This window comes from Saccopteryx leptura, chromosome X (assembly GCF_036850995.1).
Source record: "Saccopteryx leptura isolate mSacLep1 chromosome X, mSacLep1_pri_phased_curated, whole genome shotgun sequence".
Classification (NCBI taxonomy): Eukaryota; Metazoa; Chordata; class Mammalia; order Chiroptera; family Emballonuridae; genus Saccopteryx; species Saccopteryx leptura.
Genome location: NC_089516.1, coordinates 82,014,370 through 82,032,059, shown reverse-complemented (window position 1 = coordinate 82,032,059; position 17,690 = coordinate 82,014,370). Strand labels below are relative to the sequence as shown.

Below are 17,690 nucleotides of genomic sequence, written 5' to 3'. Positions count from 1 at the left end.
CTCTTTAAAAAGTACTAGTGACAATGTAAATATTTTAATAGAAATGGGAAAAAATAAATACAATTCTCAAATGGAATAATATAAATGAACTGTAGACATATAATTGTTCAGCCTTATGAGTAATAAAAATCGCAAAATAAGGCAGCAATGAAATGCCATTTTTCTTGGCTGCCAAATTAACAAATATTTAAAATATCTGGTATTGAAAAAAATGTAGAAAAATAGATATTCTCATCCATAGATTGTAGGAGTATATGAAATTCAAATTCCACTTCAAAAAAACAAAATAGAATTTAAAAAATTTAAAAACCAAATTGCACAGATTTCATAAAGAGAAGACAAAATTTTACTTCTAAAAAATTATTACAAGAAAAAGAATAATAAAAATACATAAATATGTATGCAAGAATGTTCCTTTAACATGGTTTATAATATCAAGTAGTTGGAAACAGCTTAAATGTACAGGCATAGGGAATTGGTTAAACAGATTATAATACAGTATATCCATGATAAAAAAATACCATGCAGTCATGAAATTCACATTATTAAAGAGTATCTGTTGCCACAGAGAAAAGTTTTCATATATTATAAAATTGAAAATGTAAGTTGCAAAGCAATATGTGTAGTATATAATTCTATATTTTAAATATATATTAGTGTGTGTGTATGTGTTGCTAGTGAAGAAAAACATACAGAAACCTGTTAATAGTTGTTATAGCTGGATGATGGGATTATGCATGATTTTATCTTCTTTTTGTGCTTTTTTATATTTTCAAGAGTTCCTATAATAAATATTCATTACTCTTGTAATCTGAAAAAAATTATATTTTAAAAATTAATTCAGCCCGACCAGGCGGTGTCTCAGTGGATGGAGCGTCTGACTGGGACGCGGGGGACCCAGGTTCGAAACCCTGAGGTCGCCAGCTTTGGGCTCATCTGGTCTGAGCAAGGCTCGCCAGCTTGAGCCCGGGTCGCTGGTTCGAGCAGGGGGTCACTCAGTCTGCTGTAGCACCCCCCCCCCCCGTCAAGGAGCATATGAGAAATCAATGAACAACTAAGGAACCGCAACAAGGAATTGATGTTTCTCGTCTCTCTCCCTTTCTGTCTGTCTGTCCCTATCTGTCCCTTTCTCTCTCTCTGTCTCTGCCACACACACACAAAAAAATTAATTCAGTAGGCGGTATGCCCAGGAGAAGCTAGAGAAGAATAAGAGAACTATTTTTTAAAAAATTTCTTGTGATTCAGAGCTCTAGGATTCTGGCTTTCAGACTAACTCAAGGTTGTAAGGCTGATCCTGGTAACTTAGGAAGTAAAATCAATCATCTTGATCAGTCTGAAAATTTGACCTGGCCTGTGATGGTGCAGTGGATAGAACCTTGACCTGGAACGCTGAGGTCACCAGCTCAAAGTCTTGGGCTTGCCTGGTCAAGGTACACACAACAAGAAATCAATGAACAACTAAAGGGAAGCAGCTATGAGTCAATTCTTCTCACTCCCCCAACCCTCTCGCTACTCTCTCTGTAAAATCAATAATTTTTTTTAAAAAATCCTTAAAAAAAGAACATTTGATATGATGCCATCTTGAAATCCATGTTACAAATTTTTCAGGGTAAGTGAGTTCTACATGTAAGGAAAGATGCTGACACTCGGTATAAGCAATATAGGACAGAGTGAAGAATGTTACAGAGAAGCTTTGTGTGTGTGTGTTCCACATTGCGAAGCATCACTCGTCTATTTACAGAGAATTGAAGAGTTCCAGGTTTCCTAACCACTCCTCCCAGCCATGCCTTATCAATGGTCTCTTCTTACCGGAATCTGTCTTTCAGGGGGAGGATTTTTTTCAGGAACCACTGTTTCAACGCAGGTGATCTTCTCCACATCTATTGAACCCTTCTTACTGCCTCTTCTCTGAGAAAGAGAATGAGGAAGAAAATAGAGAAAGATTAAGAGTGGTTAAGAAACCGGATGATTAGATTTTGTTATCTAATCATTCAATACAGTGAGGTGACACCCACATTCTATTATCAGGACTTGCCATTTTGAAAAAAAACAACTTCCAGATCTATTCATCTCAGCCTTCTTTGACTACCCAATACAGGGGAAATGCTTCAGAAGAGTGGAAGGCTGCGTGTCTTTATCATAAAAAATAAGAAAACAATTCACAAGTCCTGGATTTTATTTTCGACAATCATTTCACGAGAGCTCACCGATGTCAAGGTCCTATAGTAACATTTTCCCAATGGCTTCTTAGCACCTTTGAATTTTTGGTCCCACATAGGTATAGCTAATTCTAGGCTAAGTTTGAAATGTACGTAAGTCCCTTCACGTTTCTTCTCCAACCAAAAAGCCTCCACCTCCTCCCCAAAAAAGAACTAAGGCCAAGTCCATAATACTCAGGTTTCAAAGCAGAGAAACTTACCCCACGTTCAAAATCATACTCATAGTAAGAAAGTTTGTGCACGGTCAAGAGAAAGAGACGCTTCTTGAAGTTTAAAGGTGATGTTTTCTTTTTCTGCTGGGATCGCTTCAGAAAGATGCTCTCCAGTATGACTGCAGCCATAGCTTTGTCTTTCTGGAACGCACTTGTGTGCTGTTGACAATGAAAGTTCTTGACAACCCAGCACATTAATCCTCATCCCTCCTGGATCCCCCTCAACTTAGCCACCTAGTTTCAAATGGAACAGAGACATGCAAAGCTAACAAAGGACCTTCTTCCTACCTTGACACAATTCTTCCACAGCCCCCATATCTGTCAGTTTTCAGGTATAATGGATGCCCATTGAATTAGGGGGATTGCTTCTGCATTGTAAGCCCATATAAACTGAGTTTTTGTATAAGGCCGTGGAATGCTTTGGATGTCAAATGACATGTACCTGTGTACTTGGTAATTTCTAGAGACAAATTCATACTAACCACCCTTTTATGATAAGTACAGAATCTGTGAATAGCAAAAGTCTCTGTGCAGCTGTTGACTGATATCCCCAAAAGAGATGATGCAGGTGCCAGAACTCCACTGAGGCAGATATTGGACTTTCAGTTCCCGGTTTCCAAGACGGTGAATGTAACTTTTCAAACATTGTCCCACTGGGGTCTATAACCGAGGGGTTTAATAAGGATATGGAGGCTGCACCTGCAGTTATGGACGAATACTAACTGCCGCTCAACCGATTTTGCCCATCACCCACTGGCTGAGCTACAAATGATAGAATCTTTGTTCTAAAATTTAAAAAGTAACAAATTTTGGAGAGGAAGTTGTTTTTGTTTTTTGACTTTCCCCCACCTTTTTTTGCTTAGATTAGTTCTTAAACGGCATCATGCAAAAATGATGCAATCATCTTACTCTTATGGATACTATCTCTGATTATTTATAAAAAGTAACTTGTTTAGTTTCTCCAAACTTATGATACCCCAGAAAGATTTAGTTTATGTAACTGTAATTAATACAGAAAGTCAAAGAAAGTTACAAGAAATCATTTTTTTAAAAAATTAACAACAAACAACACTTCAAGTCAGTTATTCACTTAAAGTTTATATATGATCTTATATTATGAATTTCCAACCTTCATTAGAAAGATAAAGTGAAAATATAAATACTGTCACAAAAAACAGAATACTAAATACTGAAAAAAATCACTATTTCCCTTCAATTTTTGTTAGTAGTACGTTTTTTCCCTGGGAAGATTTGATTTTTAAACTAAACTACTGCTGCTTTTGGTGGCACCAGGGAAGGAGAATAAATCAAGTCAGCAGGGTTTTTTTTTTTTTTACTTGTGAAGCACAGATTTTTGTTCACACCAGGGAAGCAGGGAGCGGTTTATATTGAAGTCTGAGGCTATCAACACTTATATTGCTCTTTTCTGTTGAGGAGAAGGGTCTATTATCATACTGGGGAGACAAAGATAGGTTATAAAAACACCAGGGGTGTAGAACCAATGAGAGTTCTTTCTAACACTCAGATTCAGCTCAAACATCAAAGAAATTTCTTTTAACATTAAAATTATTCATTTACACAGGAGTAGTGGTAAGCAACTAATAATACTCCACTCTCACTCTCAGGAGCTGCCAACTCATCAAGATCCCTATAACAATGTTGCATTCATTTCCACGGTGAATTCCAATTCAGTACCTCTTCACAAAGACTCAAATTACAGAAGACAAAATAAAATCCTGAAGAAACTGAATATCATAGTAAATTGGATCCGAAGCTTCCCAACAAATCACATCCGGTTATGCTCCTTTTCTTTTTTTTCTTACTGAGTAAATTACATCCAACATTTTACCTTTAGATTTGCTGAATACACTCTTGGTGGATATACTCCCTCCTCAAGCCCAACATTTACTACATACAGCCTTGGTCTCTGTTATTTTTTTTTTCTGAAGTGAGAAGCAGGGGGTGGCAGACAGACAGACTCTCGCGTGTGCCCGACCAGAATCCACCCGGCATGCCCACCAGGGGTGATGTTCTGTCCATCTGAGCCATTACAACCGGAGTCATTCCAGCACCTGAGGTGGAGGCCATGGAGCCATCCTCAGTGCTCGGGCCAACTTTGCTCCCTTGGAGCCTTGGCTGCAGGAGGGGAAGAGAGAGATAGAGACAAAGGAGAGGGGGAAGGGGGAAGAAGCAGATGGGTGCTTCTCCTGTGTGCCCTGGACGGGAATCAAATGTGAGACTTCCACACACCAGGCCAATGCTCTACCACTGAGCCAACTAGCCAGGGCCAGTTGGCTGCTATTCTTGTTTCCTATAAGACAGGTCCTTCTGGAAACTGCCTTGGCTCTTTTTCATTTTTAGAACAAATTCAATTTGTACAACAGGGAGCCTTCCTCTCTTTCAAGTGTCTGTATTGGGGTAGGGTTAGTGTTTGTCTAAATATGAGGAAGTAAGCCTCTCACTAGCCATTGTCTCTGAGAGCAAGGGGTGAAATGGCCTCTAGTCTAGATCATTAAGCTGGAGGATTCCCAAGGTATCTATGGCCTGGTCACCCCTTCTTTGACTGCTCTTCTATTTCCTTGTGATTCTGTCTGGAACCACAGCCTGAAAATGTGCTAGTTTTTCCTTAGTCACCACTGGTCCATCAAGCAATAATGTGGAAGGAGAGTTATCAATCTCTCTGTCTTCCTGAAGGTTGGTACATAATGGACAATGTGTGAGAGAGTACTTGCAGCTTCTTTGAGTATATAACATAGCAGGTCCTAATTTTTTTTCTAACAATTTTAGAAGCCTACAGAATCAATTTTACCACATAAGGTGCACTGTGAAGGCTGACCCTGCACCTCACTCAGGGGGTGGAAATGAAAGTGACATGAATGTTACACACACACACACACACACACACACACACACACACACACACACACACTGTTCTTAATATAGGGAAAGAGGAGGAGAAAAAATAATAGAAAGACAAAGAGCTCTTCATTTAAAATATAGAATTCCAGGCCCTGGCCAGTTGGCTCAGTGGTAGAGCGTCGGCCTGGCGTGCAGAAGTCCCGGGTTTGATTCCCAGCCAGGGCACACAGGAGAAGCGCCCATCTGCTTCTCCACCCCTCCCCCTCTCCTTCCTCTCTGTCTCTCTCTTCCCCTCCCGCAGCCGCAGCCGAGGCTCTGTTGGAGCAAAGACGGCCCGGGCGCTGGGGATGGCTCCTTGGCCTCTGCTCCAGGCGCTAGAGTGGCTCTGGTCGCAACAGAGCGACGTGCCGGGTGGATCCCGGTCGGGCGCATGCGGGAGTCTGTCTGACTGTCTCTCCCCGTTTCCACCTTCAGAAAAAAAAAATATATATATAGAATTCCAGCATTATAATGTTCTCTTTATTAAACTACAAATACAGAGATTTTCATGCAGCCCTCTTTTGCATCCTCCTAGCTCCCCATGGAGCAGAATTGAGAAAGAGGATGTTTGTTAGTAAGAGTTCAGCCATTGTACAGACTACACTATGCCAAGGAATTAATATATATATACATATAACATATAACATATAACATATAACATACAATATATAATATATATTATAGTTTAGCACCTGAGGTGGAGGCCATGGACTCCACTATGCCAAGGAATTAATATAGATATATATATAGTATAGATATATAGATATATAGTACTAATATAGACTATATATAGTAATAATATAGAATTTATATATATATTATTTATATATAATATATATAAATTATATATATATATATTACTTGCAGAATCAGTACTTGGCTCCTATCTTTACTCATGCTAAGACAAAACACTATTGAGGACAACACCCGAGCAAAATTCAGAAAACTTCATAGCCTGCCTATGATTAGGAGATGACATTTAGAAATAACTAGTCAGCCACCGTTCAAATAACTACTTAGCCAGAATATCCAAGAAGTGGTGCTTTCTCGTTATTTCTTCTCTAAAACGTTACTTGATTGCTCAGCAAGATTCTGGCCATTCCTTTTTCTTCCCATGGAAATGGAAGAGAACTCCAGTTTTAGTGCAGTTTACCTGTCAGGCATTTTACATGCGTTATTTTATTTATTCCTCACAACAAGTAGAAGAGGAAAATGAAATTTATGGAGATGTGCTTGCCCAACCTTATCCATCTGGACTTGCTGTTTCTGTGGTACCTTATAGCCTCCCAGAGGGATTTTTTTTTTTTTTTGCCTTCAATGAGGTGTGATGCCATCTACCTCAGTATCCTGTCATTTCCCATGGCTATCATCAGACAGCAGTTGTACAGAACCCTCTTCATCTTCCAGGCACATTTGGCAAAAGAGGAAATGATGTTTAAGTACCGGGAATAAAAGGATTGTGGAGCACTTTCCTTTGCAACAATATTCCTCCAGACTGGAAAAGATGATTTGTCCTTGTTAACTGTCAACTGTACTTTTTCCGACATGAGGGTGGGAGGAGGTAGAAGTGGACAAAGGAGGAAATCCTGTCAGGTTTTCTTACATTTTTTTCTTTAAATCTTCCACAAGGATATCCTAACTGCTAAAGTCACTTGCTGTTTCCTTTTCAGGATTTTTTATGGTTGATGGAATAAAAGCTCAGGGGTTAGGTGGAATGCCCACTTTTTTGTCCCTTGCGTTGTTACTGCTTACTGTGAATGTAATACTGACTCAATGAACTTTCTTTTACATTATGAAATATTGAAAACAGACAAAAGTACAGAGAATAACATTATACTCATGTACTCACCACTGAGCTCTACAGAATCCTAACATTGTGCCATAATTGCTTCCAGAGTTGGGCAAAAGGACGGAAATGGGAATGAAAAGAGACTTTGCTTGGAGTGATACAAGTGTGAAGACAATGTTTTGCTGAGTTGTACACTTGAAACTTGTATGGTTAGGAAAACCAATGTCACCCTAATAAATTCAATTAAAAAATTTGATACTATCTATCCATAGAAAATCCTTCTTGTGCCCTTCTCCACAAACAGTCTGCTTCCTCCTTAGAGGTTATCAGTATCTTGACTTTGATGTTTGTTATTTCTAAGTGTAATAGCATTTTAATAATATTATTATATAGGTAAATAGTCATAAAAGATATTTAGTATTGGTTTATATGCTCTACATTTTTATAACAGCGACACAGAGAGAGAGAGAGAAAGAGAGAGAGAGAGAGAGACAGGGACAGACAGGAAGAGAGAGAGACTCATCAATTCTTTGTTGCGGCTCCTTAGTTGTTCATTGATTGCTTTCTCATATATGCCTAGACTGGGGGGTGATACAGTAGAGCTAGTGAACTCGTGCTCAAGCCAGCGACCTTGGGTTCAAGCCAGCAACCCCACACTCAAGCCAGTGACCTTGTGCTCAAGCCCGTGACCCCGTGCTCGAGCCTGTGCTCAAGCTGGTGACCTCGGGGTTTTGAAGCTGGGTCCTCTGCATCCCAGTCCGATGCTCTATCCACTGCACCACTGCCTGGTCAGGCTGTTCTACATTTTTATATAAGTGAATATACATTTATATATATTCTTCAACAACTTGTTTTTTTTCTCAGTCTAATGTTTTAAGATTTATTTATTTGGTAGCTCAAGTTCACACAATTTACATTTATTTTTTATTGAATTTACTGGGATGGTATTGGTTTATAAAACCATACAGTTTTCAAGTGTACAACTCAACAAAACACCATCTATACACTGCACTCAAGTCTCTTTCCCTCACCATTTTTCCTCCTTTGTCCAATTCTACCTCCTCCCACCCCCATTTCCCTCTGGTTATCACCATACTGTTGTCTGTGTCTACATGTTATATATATATTTTTCTTAATCTCTTCACCTTTTTTTCACCCATTTTAAATGACTTTTATATGTGGCTGCATGCTAACTACAGTAATTCTCATCTGCTGTAGTCATTTTCAAGAAGTCTTGGGGCTCTGTTTCTTCTTTAACATTTCACATGAATATTTTCCATTTTCTTCTGTGGTTTTGGGAAGTTTTGGGTCTCTGGGATTCATCATTTCTTCTGATTCTGGCCAAGTGATGATTAAAGGAAAGCCAATCCAAAATTTACACTCAACATCAGATTGAGGGTAACTGCAGAGGTGTCCACCTTCACTACAGACTTATGTGCCTTTTGGCTTCCTCCCACTCCAGTGTTTGTTTTCCCCAATTTAAACATTTTAATTTATATTTCTTTTGATATAAAAATAGCATATGTTCATTATAGAAAATGTTTAAATTACAGGAATATTAAAAAGAAAACAACAATTATAACCTTACTATCCAGATGCCAGATGCTTTTTTTTTTTTTTTTTTTTGCTAGAGAGTGAGAGAGAGAGAGAAGGAGAGGAAGAGAAAGGGAGAGAGATGAGAAGCATCAACTTGTAGTTGCAGCACATAGTTATTCATTGATTGCTTCTCCTACGTGCTTGAGTTGGGGGCTCCAGCTGAGCCAGTGACCCCTGTCTCAAGCCTGTAACCCTGGGCTTCAACCCAGAGACCTTGCACTTCAAGCCAGAGACCTTTGGGCTCCAGCCAGCGACCATGGGATCATGTCAATGATTCCACACTCAAACCAGCAAACCAGCGACTCCATGCTCAAGCTGGTGAACCCACACTCAAGCCAGCAACCTCGGGGTTTTAAATCTAGGACCTCAGCATCCCAGGTTGATGCTCCTTTCACTGCACCACCACTGGTCAGGCCCAGAAGCATTATTATTTGGGCATATTATCTTCCATTTTTTTCTGTGCATTTTTAAAAACATTTTAGATCGTATCGCAATACTATTTGTAATTTGCTTATTTTTTCTTTTAAAAAATTTTATTTATTGATTTTAGAAAGAGAGATAGGAAGAGAGAGAGGAAGGGAGAGAGAGAGAGAGAGAGAGAGAGAGAGATCAATTTGTTGTTTCACTTATTTATGCATTCATTGGTTGATTCTTCTATGTGTCCTGACTGGGAATCAAGCCCATAATTTTGTGGTATAGGGACAATGCTCTAACCAACTGAGCTACCCAGCCAGGGCCACTTATTTCTATTAACATTACTTATCTATCCATCTACCCATCCTTCCCCTCATCTATCCATCCATTCAACGTACTTTTTCTCAAAAATGTCTAAAGTTCTTGTTTAACATTACTCATGATTATTTTCCCATGATATTAGGATCTCTATATAGGCACCATTTACCAAGTTAAATGTATGAGCATTTTGTATTTTGAAGCATATTGACAAAATAGTTTCCAGAAAAACTGTATTAATTTCCATTCCCATTAGCAACTTTAAAAAAAAAATTTTTTTTTAACAGAGACAGAGAGAGAGTCAGAGAGAGGGATAGACAGGGACAGACAGACAGACAGACAGACGGGAATGGAGAGATGAGAAGCATTAATTATTAGTTTTTTGTTGTGCTTTGCAACACCTTAGTTGTTCATTGATTGCTTTCTCATATGTGCCTTGACTGCGGGCCTTCAGCAGACTGAGTAACCCCTTGCTCGAGCCAGCGACCTTGGGTCCAAGCCGGTGAGCTTTTGCTCAAACCAGATGAGCCCACGCTCAAGCTGGCAACCTTGGGGTCTCGAACCTGGGTCCTTCCACATCCCAGTCCGACACTCTATCCATTGCGCCACTGCCTGGTCAGGCCCCATTAGCAGCTTTTTTTTTTTTTTTACTTTTATTAATTTTTAGAGAGGAGAGAGAGAGAGAGAAGGGGGAGGGAGGAGCAGGAAGCATCAACTCCCATATGTGCCTTGACCAGGCAAGCCCAGGGTTTTGAACAGGCGACCTCAGCATTCCAGGTTGACGCTTTATCCACTGCGCCACCACAGGTCAGGCCCATTAGCAGCTTTTAAGAGCCTGTTTTCCCCCCTACTTTTACCTGTTTTCTGTTCCATTTCTAATCATTTTTACTCTTTTCATTGTAGACTAATCTGTTTTCTCATTGAGCCAATTATCTTGAAATCCATTATATTCCAACCTTCAACTTGTCTAAAATTTAACTTCTCTTGTCTCCCTAGAATTTTCTTTTAGGGATGAGTTAATGGACTATAGTTCATTTCTTTTTCAGGGAGGCAAGGCAGTGAAATGAGCTACTCCTTGAGGTTCAGATGACCAAAATTAACCCTAAGGGCATCTGATGATGGCTCTCAGGGGGTGAGATGGAAAGCCTGAGATTGAGGCTTGTGTTTCCAATGTTCTCTGAACACCCTCAGTCGGTGCACATGAACCTCCATAGAAACTGAAAGCCACACGTGGCCCATTTGTTTCAAGGTCCTCAGAGGAGTTCTCTCTCTCCCTCCCCTGATGGCTTCTTTTGCATAACCAAGCAGCTTTGGAATGAATTAGGTCAAGGTCTGTCTCTAATTTCTTATTGAGCAAGGCGTCACTGAAAATTCTCTAGCTCCCTTATTCCCAGGAGTTAGCAATCAGATCTTGGCATCTTTGGGTGATAAACAGCAGATATCTATGGACTCTGGAAGAAAACTGAATTGGTTTTCAGAAGCCATATCTTCTCCTTATAGCTAAGTCACTTCCTGGTATAGATCTAGTTCACTGAAAAGAAACTCTCTGTAGGAAATTTGCTCTAATGGAAATAGTAAATCATAGTGATGACAATTTAAAATTGTGCCAAGACCCTAGAAATGAATGGAAAGTTGTATTAGTTCTCACCAGAAGGATTCTAAACGAACACATCGCTAGACATAAGCAACAGGAACCTGACTTTAACACAAGCAGAAAACTTAAATAGTCTGAATGTAAAAGGGGTCAGAATAAAGCAGATAGGGCTAAGGAATGCTGTTTTCATAAAATTCTTTAGGCTCCAAAGTATTTGCATTTTATGGCTTATGCAGACGGTAACATTGATTTATCAAATAACTTAAGCTCCAAAAAGGCAGTAGCACCCTTAGTTCAGAGGCTTCACAGGCAAATGAGGAAAGGAGCAGAACTAGCACATAACTAAGCACAGAGGACAGCCCCTGAGCTGATAGACCCCTGCCTCTGGGCTTTGCTGTTGTCCTGACTCTGGAAATGCACAGCACGTGATAAGGATTTGGAACCCGGAGAGCTGGGTGGCCTGGAAACTAGAACAGGATTTTTTTTTGTAGGTCCAGCAGCACATCCAAGGATTTCTTAGTCAGGGCCAGCAATCCTTTTTGTTCTAAATGCCACACCGTTTGCTCTAGGCAGGCCCTCTGGGAACACTGACATGTTTCAGGCAGAATGAAAATACTAGCAAACACTGAGATATTAGCACTTACTATTGCCAGACTCTGTTTTAACTACTGTACATATTTTAACACACTTACTGATCCCAACAATCCTATGAGCAAGGTATGAGAAAAGGAAGGGGAAAGGAAAAAGGAAAAAGAGCAGGGGAAGAAAAAAGCAAGAACAGCAATTCAACACTTATTTATTAATCACTGACTCTCTTCCAGGGGATGTGGTAATGAAACATAAAGGAAGGAATAAAGAGGGGATACGAGTAGAGAAAGGAGGAAGAGGGGAGAAGGAGGGTGGAGATTAGAAGGAGAGAAGAAAGGAGAGGATAACTGATGAAGACAAAAGAGAGCTGTGCACATGGCAGGCAATGGTACTAGAAAAAACCTCAGGGGTTGGTCACACACTCAAGGCTGAGGCTGAGGCTGCTTTATTCTGTCCCAGTCTCTTACCCACTATTACCACAAGATTGGTGTACACAGTCCTTCTAACAAGCCAGCTCTGATCCTCGCACCATTGGCCCGATGCACCTTGAGGAAGGTAACTTAAACCTTGAGGTAGCTGCTGTTTTTCCCCAGCTACAAAGGTGAACGGCCTATTGTGTCATGGGAGCTTTTACTGTTTTCTCAGACAATCTACCTCTTAGAATTTTTTCTTCTAAGGGCCTCAGTGACACAAGTACACCTTTTGGGTCTTCAACAATATTTGACCAAAGGGTTTATTTTTATCCTACTGCCACCGACAATATTACTTTGCAGCCAAGTTTTGCACAGGTGCCCCTTTACAACATTTGCTACCTGTTTTAATGGTCACCTCATGTCACTTTGTACTTCCTGCTCCCCCACCAGCCTCCTCAGAAATGACCCTTCCAGCCTATTCTGGTTATTGGAAGGGACTGCCAGGGCCTTGTGCTCATGACACTCCCCCCTCAGGCAGTTTCCCCCATCAACCAACTCTATAGAACCAGATATGTTCTCTCTCTGGCCTTCAGGGGTCCCACAAAAGGTACTTGCTGTTGCTACCCAGCCCCTGCCATACCCCGGACCCACCTCGGTCCTGACTTAATGCAGGTAGCTTCCCAGATGCATTGAGATGCCAGGACTTCGAAGGTGCAACTGGATCTCAGAAGACACTGGTCCTGTAGACATATTCTTACAGTCCAGAGAGGAAGGACAGTCTGAGCAAACCCCACCCTTTCACAGCCACTTAGTTCCCTTTTTTTGTTTCCTGACTTAAACCAATGCCTTTTTTTTTCTTCTTCTTAGCAGCATGGTATCTGGTTCTCTGCTGCTGCCCGTATTCACCACCCCCCAGCTGTCTCCGCCCTTCATTTGCTTGGGACCTCGGACACTTCTATCTTCAGTCCCCTCTGAAACTCTTCTCAACATTACTGGGACTCTAGATGGGGCTGAGTTGAGCCAACAAGTTGTCAGGCCTACCTTCTCAAGGTCAAGGAACAACATACCTAAAGGACTGTAGGGATGGTCAGCAGAGGGAGTGGAAACTTACAGAAAAGAGGAAAATGCAGATCCATGAAGATAAAACAAAGGGACTAAAGGGGAAGAGTGCCTCTAAGAGTCTCATGTCCTTCCAGACAGAGGAGACTTGGGTCACACAGTTAAACTTAATAGTGAAGAAGTGAGGGTGCTCACGAAGGGACCCCAACATACAGAGCTTGACAAAAGGAGAGACAAGACTTCCCCCTGCTGAGTCATTTTCTAAGAAAGCATTTTTTTCTACAGATAAAAATGTCCAAATGTAAGCCAAGGACTTGTGACCTTCCCCATTTTCTGTGGATGTTGGTTTTCTCCTTTAAACACTCTGCTTCAGGGATGAACTCCTAATTTACACCTTTCTCATTAGTCCTATTAAGCGATAAAACAGATTAGGTGTGTTACCTGAAGCCTGAATGTATCTTCAGCAACCTCCTATCCTATGTTCTAGCAGCAGTCTTCTCCTAGGAATCTCCTAGGAAATTCAGCCAGTACTGGCTGCAGACTGGGCTGATGGCAGGGTCCCTGGTGACTGATCTGCTTGCCCACCTTGACACATCAGGTGCTGCCAAGTTTACTTACCCCAATGCTGTATCCTAACATAAAAGCAGATCACAGATCCCATTAGAAGTCAATCAGAGAACCTTTACGGCAACAGGAGCTAAAAAGAATTGTAGGATAGTACAGTGAGTAATATCTCATCTCTGCATAAGATAGATGGATGAAATGTTGTGTGATCTTCCCATTTTATTGACAAATTATACCCTTTCAACTAGTTACCCCCAAACAGTTGCTCTGGTTGCCTGCCTGAGAGTTGGTGACAGATATTTGTCTTTACCCCCTTTTTTTTCAGTCAGATTCTACTTGTTGTGATATGTCCTGTCCCTTGTTAAGGTGCATCTTGGGGTGAGGACTTGGACTGAGAGGCATACAATAGGGGGTCTGGACAAGGGAGAGCAGGATAAATGAAAGGGGAAAGCAAACCTAGGTGTTTCTTTACCATCTATCTTCCCAAGACCACTCCTTTAACACTTTTTTTTTTTTCATTTTTCTGAAGCTGGAAAAAAGGAGAGACAGTCAGACAGACTCCCGCATGCGCCCGACCAGGATCCACCCAGCACGCCCACCATGGGGCAACGCTCTGCCCACCAGGGGGCGATGCTCTGCCCATCCTGGGCATCGCCATGTTGCGACCAGAGACACTCTAGCGCCTGAGGCAGAGGCCACAGAGCCATCCCCAGCGCCCGGGCCATCTTTGCTCCAATGGAGCCTTGGCTGCGGGAGGGGAAGAGAGAGACAGAGAGGAAGGAGAGTGGGAGGGGTGGAGAAGCAAATGGGCGCTTCTCCTGTGTGCCCTGGCCGGGAATGGAACCCGGGTCCTCCGCACACTAGGCTGACGCTCTACCACTGAGCCAACTGGCCAGGGCCTCCTTTAACACTCTTGGCAAAATGAACAGAAGGACTACATCCAGATAGTGCAAATAAATAGCTTAGTGTCGCTTCAAAAGATTTGCAATATAATGTAAGGCTCTGTGCTTCATGCTATCATGTTCAACATTATTATTAATGATCTTTTAGTGAGGAATCAATAGAAAGCAGCCTAGCTAATCAGTGAATGGTGGGAGGCTGTTGTGAGCTAGATGGGATGAGAGAACCAAAGTGAACTGTTTCCCAAAAGACCTTGATCACCTGATGTAATAAGCCAAATTCAACAAAGTGTATTTTACCAAGGCTAAGGGTCACCTCTCATAATTGGACACTAACATTGAACTTCAAATGACCCAGGTCAAAGTAGAGCAGCAGTAGCACTTGTGAAAATGATTCAGAGGTTTTCTGACAGTAATTGAGAGAAATGTCATGTCAGTAACATGGTTGCCAGAAATACAAGGTATATTAGGCTTCCTTGCAGAAGTAAAATATTTAGACAGGTGAACAGGCCACCTACTCTGCAAGATCAGGCCATGTCTAGAGTCCTGTATTCAGTTTTGAGTGCCTCACCTTAGGCAATTTTTTTTTACAGGGACAGGGAGAGAGTCAGAGAGAGGGACAGACAGGGACAGACAGACAGGAATGGAGAGATGAGAAGCATCAATCATTAGTTTTTTGTTGAGCATTGTGACACCTTAGTTGTTCATTGATTGCTTTCTCATATGTGCCTTGACCGTGGGCCTTCAGCAGACTGAGTAACCCCTTGCTCGAGCCAGCAACCTTGGGTCCAAGCTGGTGAGCTTTGCTCAAACCAGATGAACCCGCTCTTAAGCTGGCGACCTCGGGGTCTCGAACCTGGGTCCTCTGCATCCCAGTCCGATGCTCTATCCACTGAGCCACTGCCTGGTCAGGCTCACCTTAGGAAAAATTAATGAGCAGGAGCATGTCTAAAACAGAGACCAGGACTGGTGAAGGAAATGGAAACCAAAGGCCATGTCAACATAAGGTGTCATAGAAAGAACTAACAGAAGCCATGTTCACTGTCTTCATATTTCCATGTTATTAACATCTAAACTTCTAGAAACTCCTTAAAGTCCAGTAAGAATGCCTAAGAACCTTGAGAGAAGAAAATGTTGTGAGACTACTGATTGGCTGTTTGGCAAAGAAACTTTTAAGAAATGTAGTAGTAATGTTTTTATTGTCCCAGAGACCATCCAACAAAAAAGGGATGGGATGATCAGAGAGTAAGCTCAGGACTCATGGATATTCCTGGAGGGTTATGCAAGCAGGAGACCCTAAGACTTCATAGTTTCTTAGCCCCTAATCTACTGGTACCCCCTCTTACGTATCTGCCCAATTCTCTCTCCTTAACCTCCTCTACCCTGCAGACGCTCCGGCTTCCCCCATGTGATGTTGTGGTTAAGTGCAAGACTGTGTTATTAGACTATCTGGAATCAAATTCCAGCTCTACAAAATAACCATCTGTGCAACATTGGGTAAGCACATTTAATGTCTCGTGTGCCTTAGTTTCTTCACCTGTTAAATACTAATAATGGTAAAAACTGTAATGGGTTGTTAGAACGAAAAGAAGTAGTATATAAGGCGGTTAAGAAAATGCCTGGCATATAACAAATGCTCAATAATGATTAGCTGTTATAGTTAGCAGGCCACAATACTCCTATTGTATAATGCATGGTAAGGGAACCCAGGCTCTGGAGTCAAATCACCTGTGTTTGTATCCCGGTTCTACTACATAAGTTAATATTTGGCAATGTTTTAAAATGTTCAGTGATCTCTGAAATTATTATTGGTGTCTTGCCCCCTCAAGGGCTGCTCCACTTCTGTTGCCTTCAACTCCTCAGAACTTTGGTGTCGTTGACCTTTACACAACTCCTTTGCCGTACACAGTCCTGTGGGTGGTGGTCTTTTGGGTGGATTGTATGGAGTGGCTTTTGTCCAGGGCACCACAAAGGTTGAAGTCCTCCCTTTCTTTCAGCAGGCAGTGGTAAGTGGCTATCTCAGCCTCCAGCTTGACTTAAGTGTTCAGCAGGGTCTTGTACTCCTGGGCCTAGTGCTGCCCTTCTGCCTGGTCTGGGCCAGCTCCCATGCTAGGTGCAGCAGGATCCTGTTGGGCTGTTCCATCTGCATAGCATAGTGCAACTCCATCTCCCTCAGGATGTTCTTTAAACTGGCCTGCATATTTCTCATGGGATTCAGGTCAATGTTAAGAGACTGAACTATACATCTTAGATCTGTGAGTGTTATCTCAGTGGTCAGCAAGACAACCACTGTGGTGCTCTCTTCAGTCTTCTGGGGTCAGTTCTTGTCTAGCTCCTCTGGTTTCTTCGAAGTTGGCTCGTCATTCTGGATCCAGATGTCTTCCCAGATCTTGCTGAGATCCCAACATTTGGGGGCATCTAACTGCATGGTCAACCCAGAGTTGGCAATCTGGTTTTGTAGACCATTTACTTCCTCCTCGTGGTTCTTCATGAAGAGCAGTTCTTCCTTGAGAGCCTTGATCTCTGTTTTCAGTTGCAGTTGAGTGATACTGGGGTCATCAATGACCTTTTAGAGCCCCTTAATGTCACTCTCCACAGACTGGTGCATGGCCAGCTCCATTTCATATTTGGGTCAAAAGTAATCAGCAGAATGAGGAGCACTGTCAATCTGTAGAATGATGTGGGCATTGTCCACAGAGCTCGCAAATATCTGAGCCTTCAGAGCCGCAATGGTCTTGAAATAATGTCCCTAGTCTCTGACCTGGGGTTCCTTCTTTTCCAGGTGTTCCAGGATTTTGTTCTCCAGTCTCCAATTATCAGCCTCCAGGCTCCTCGCCCTCTCCAGGTGGGAGGCCAGGTGATCATTCAGTCATTGCATAATCTCTTTCTCATTCTGAATGCCTCCTATGCCCACCAGACCCCCAACTATTCCCACAACTAGGGCCCTGACCCTCGGCCACCCTGATTGCTGATGGAGTGGAACATGGAGATCCGGAAAGCCTGAGCCCCCAGCACCTGCATAGACATTGGCCACACTGCTGGATGCCTGGGTCCAGTGGGTGGGTGACTGCACTGAGTTCAGTGTCCTGTAGTTTGTGGAGAAGCTGGAGCTGGTGCTAAAGCTCAT

General features: G+C 41.9%; 1 protein-coding gene and 1 pseudogene across 1 annotated transcript in view; both read right to left on the bottom strand.

Moving 5' to 3' along the window:
- Positions 1 to 12,817, bottom strand: part of BTK (Bruton tyrosine kinase) — a 35,051-nt gene extending 22,234 nt beyond the window's left edge. Inside the window, exons 1-3 of the mRNA XM_066356099.1 lie at positions 12,693 to 12,817; positions 2,420 to 2,590; positions 1,810 to 1,908 (exon numbers count right to left, since the gene is read on the bottom strand). Coding sequence (XP_066212196.1) covers positions 1,810 to 1,908; positions 2,420 to 2,560 — 240 coding nt within the window. The 5' untranslated portion in view covers positions 2,561 to 2,590; positions 12,693 to 12,817. The remainder of the gene's footprint in view (positions 1 to 1,809; positions 1,909 to 2,419; positions 2,591 to 12,692) is intronic.
- A 3,597-nt stretch (positions 12,818 to 16,414) lies between these two features.
- LOC136386394 (keratin, type I cytoskeletal 18 pseudogene) lies at positions 16,415 to 17,690 on the bottom strand (annotated as a pseudogene).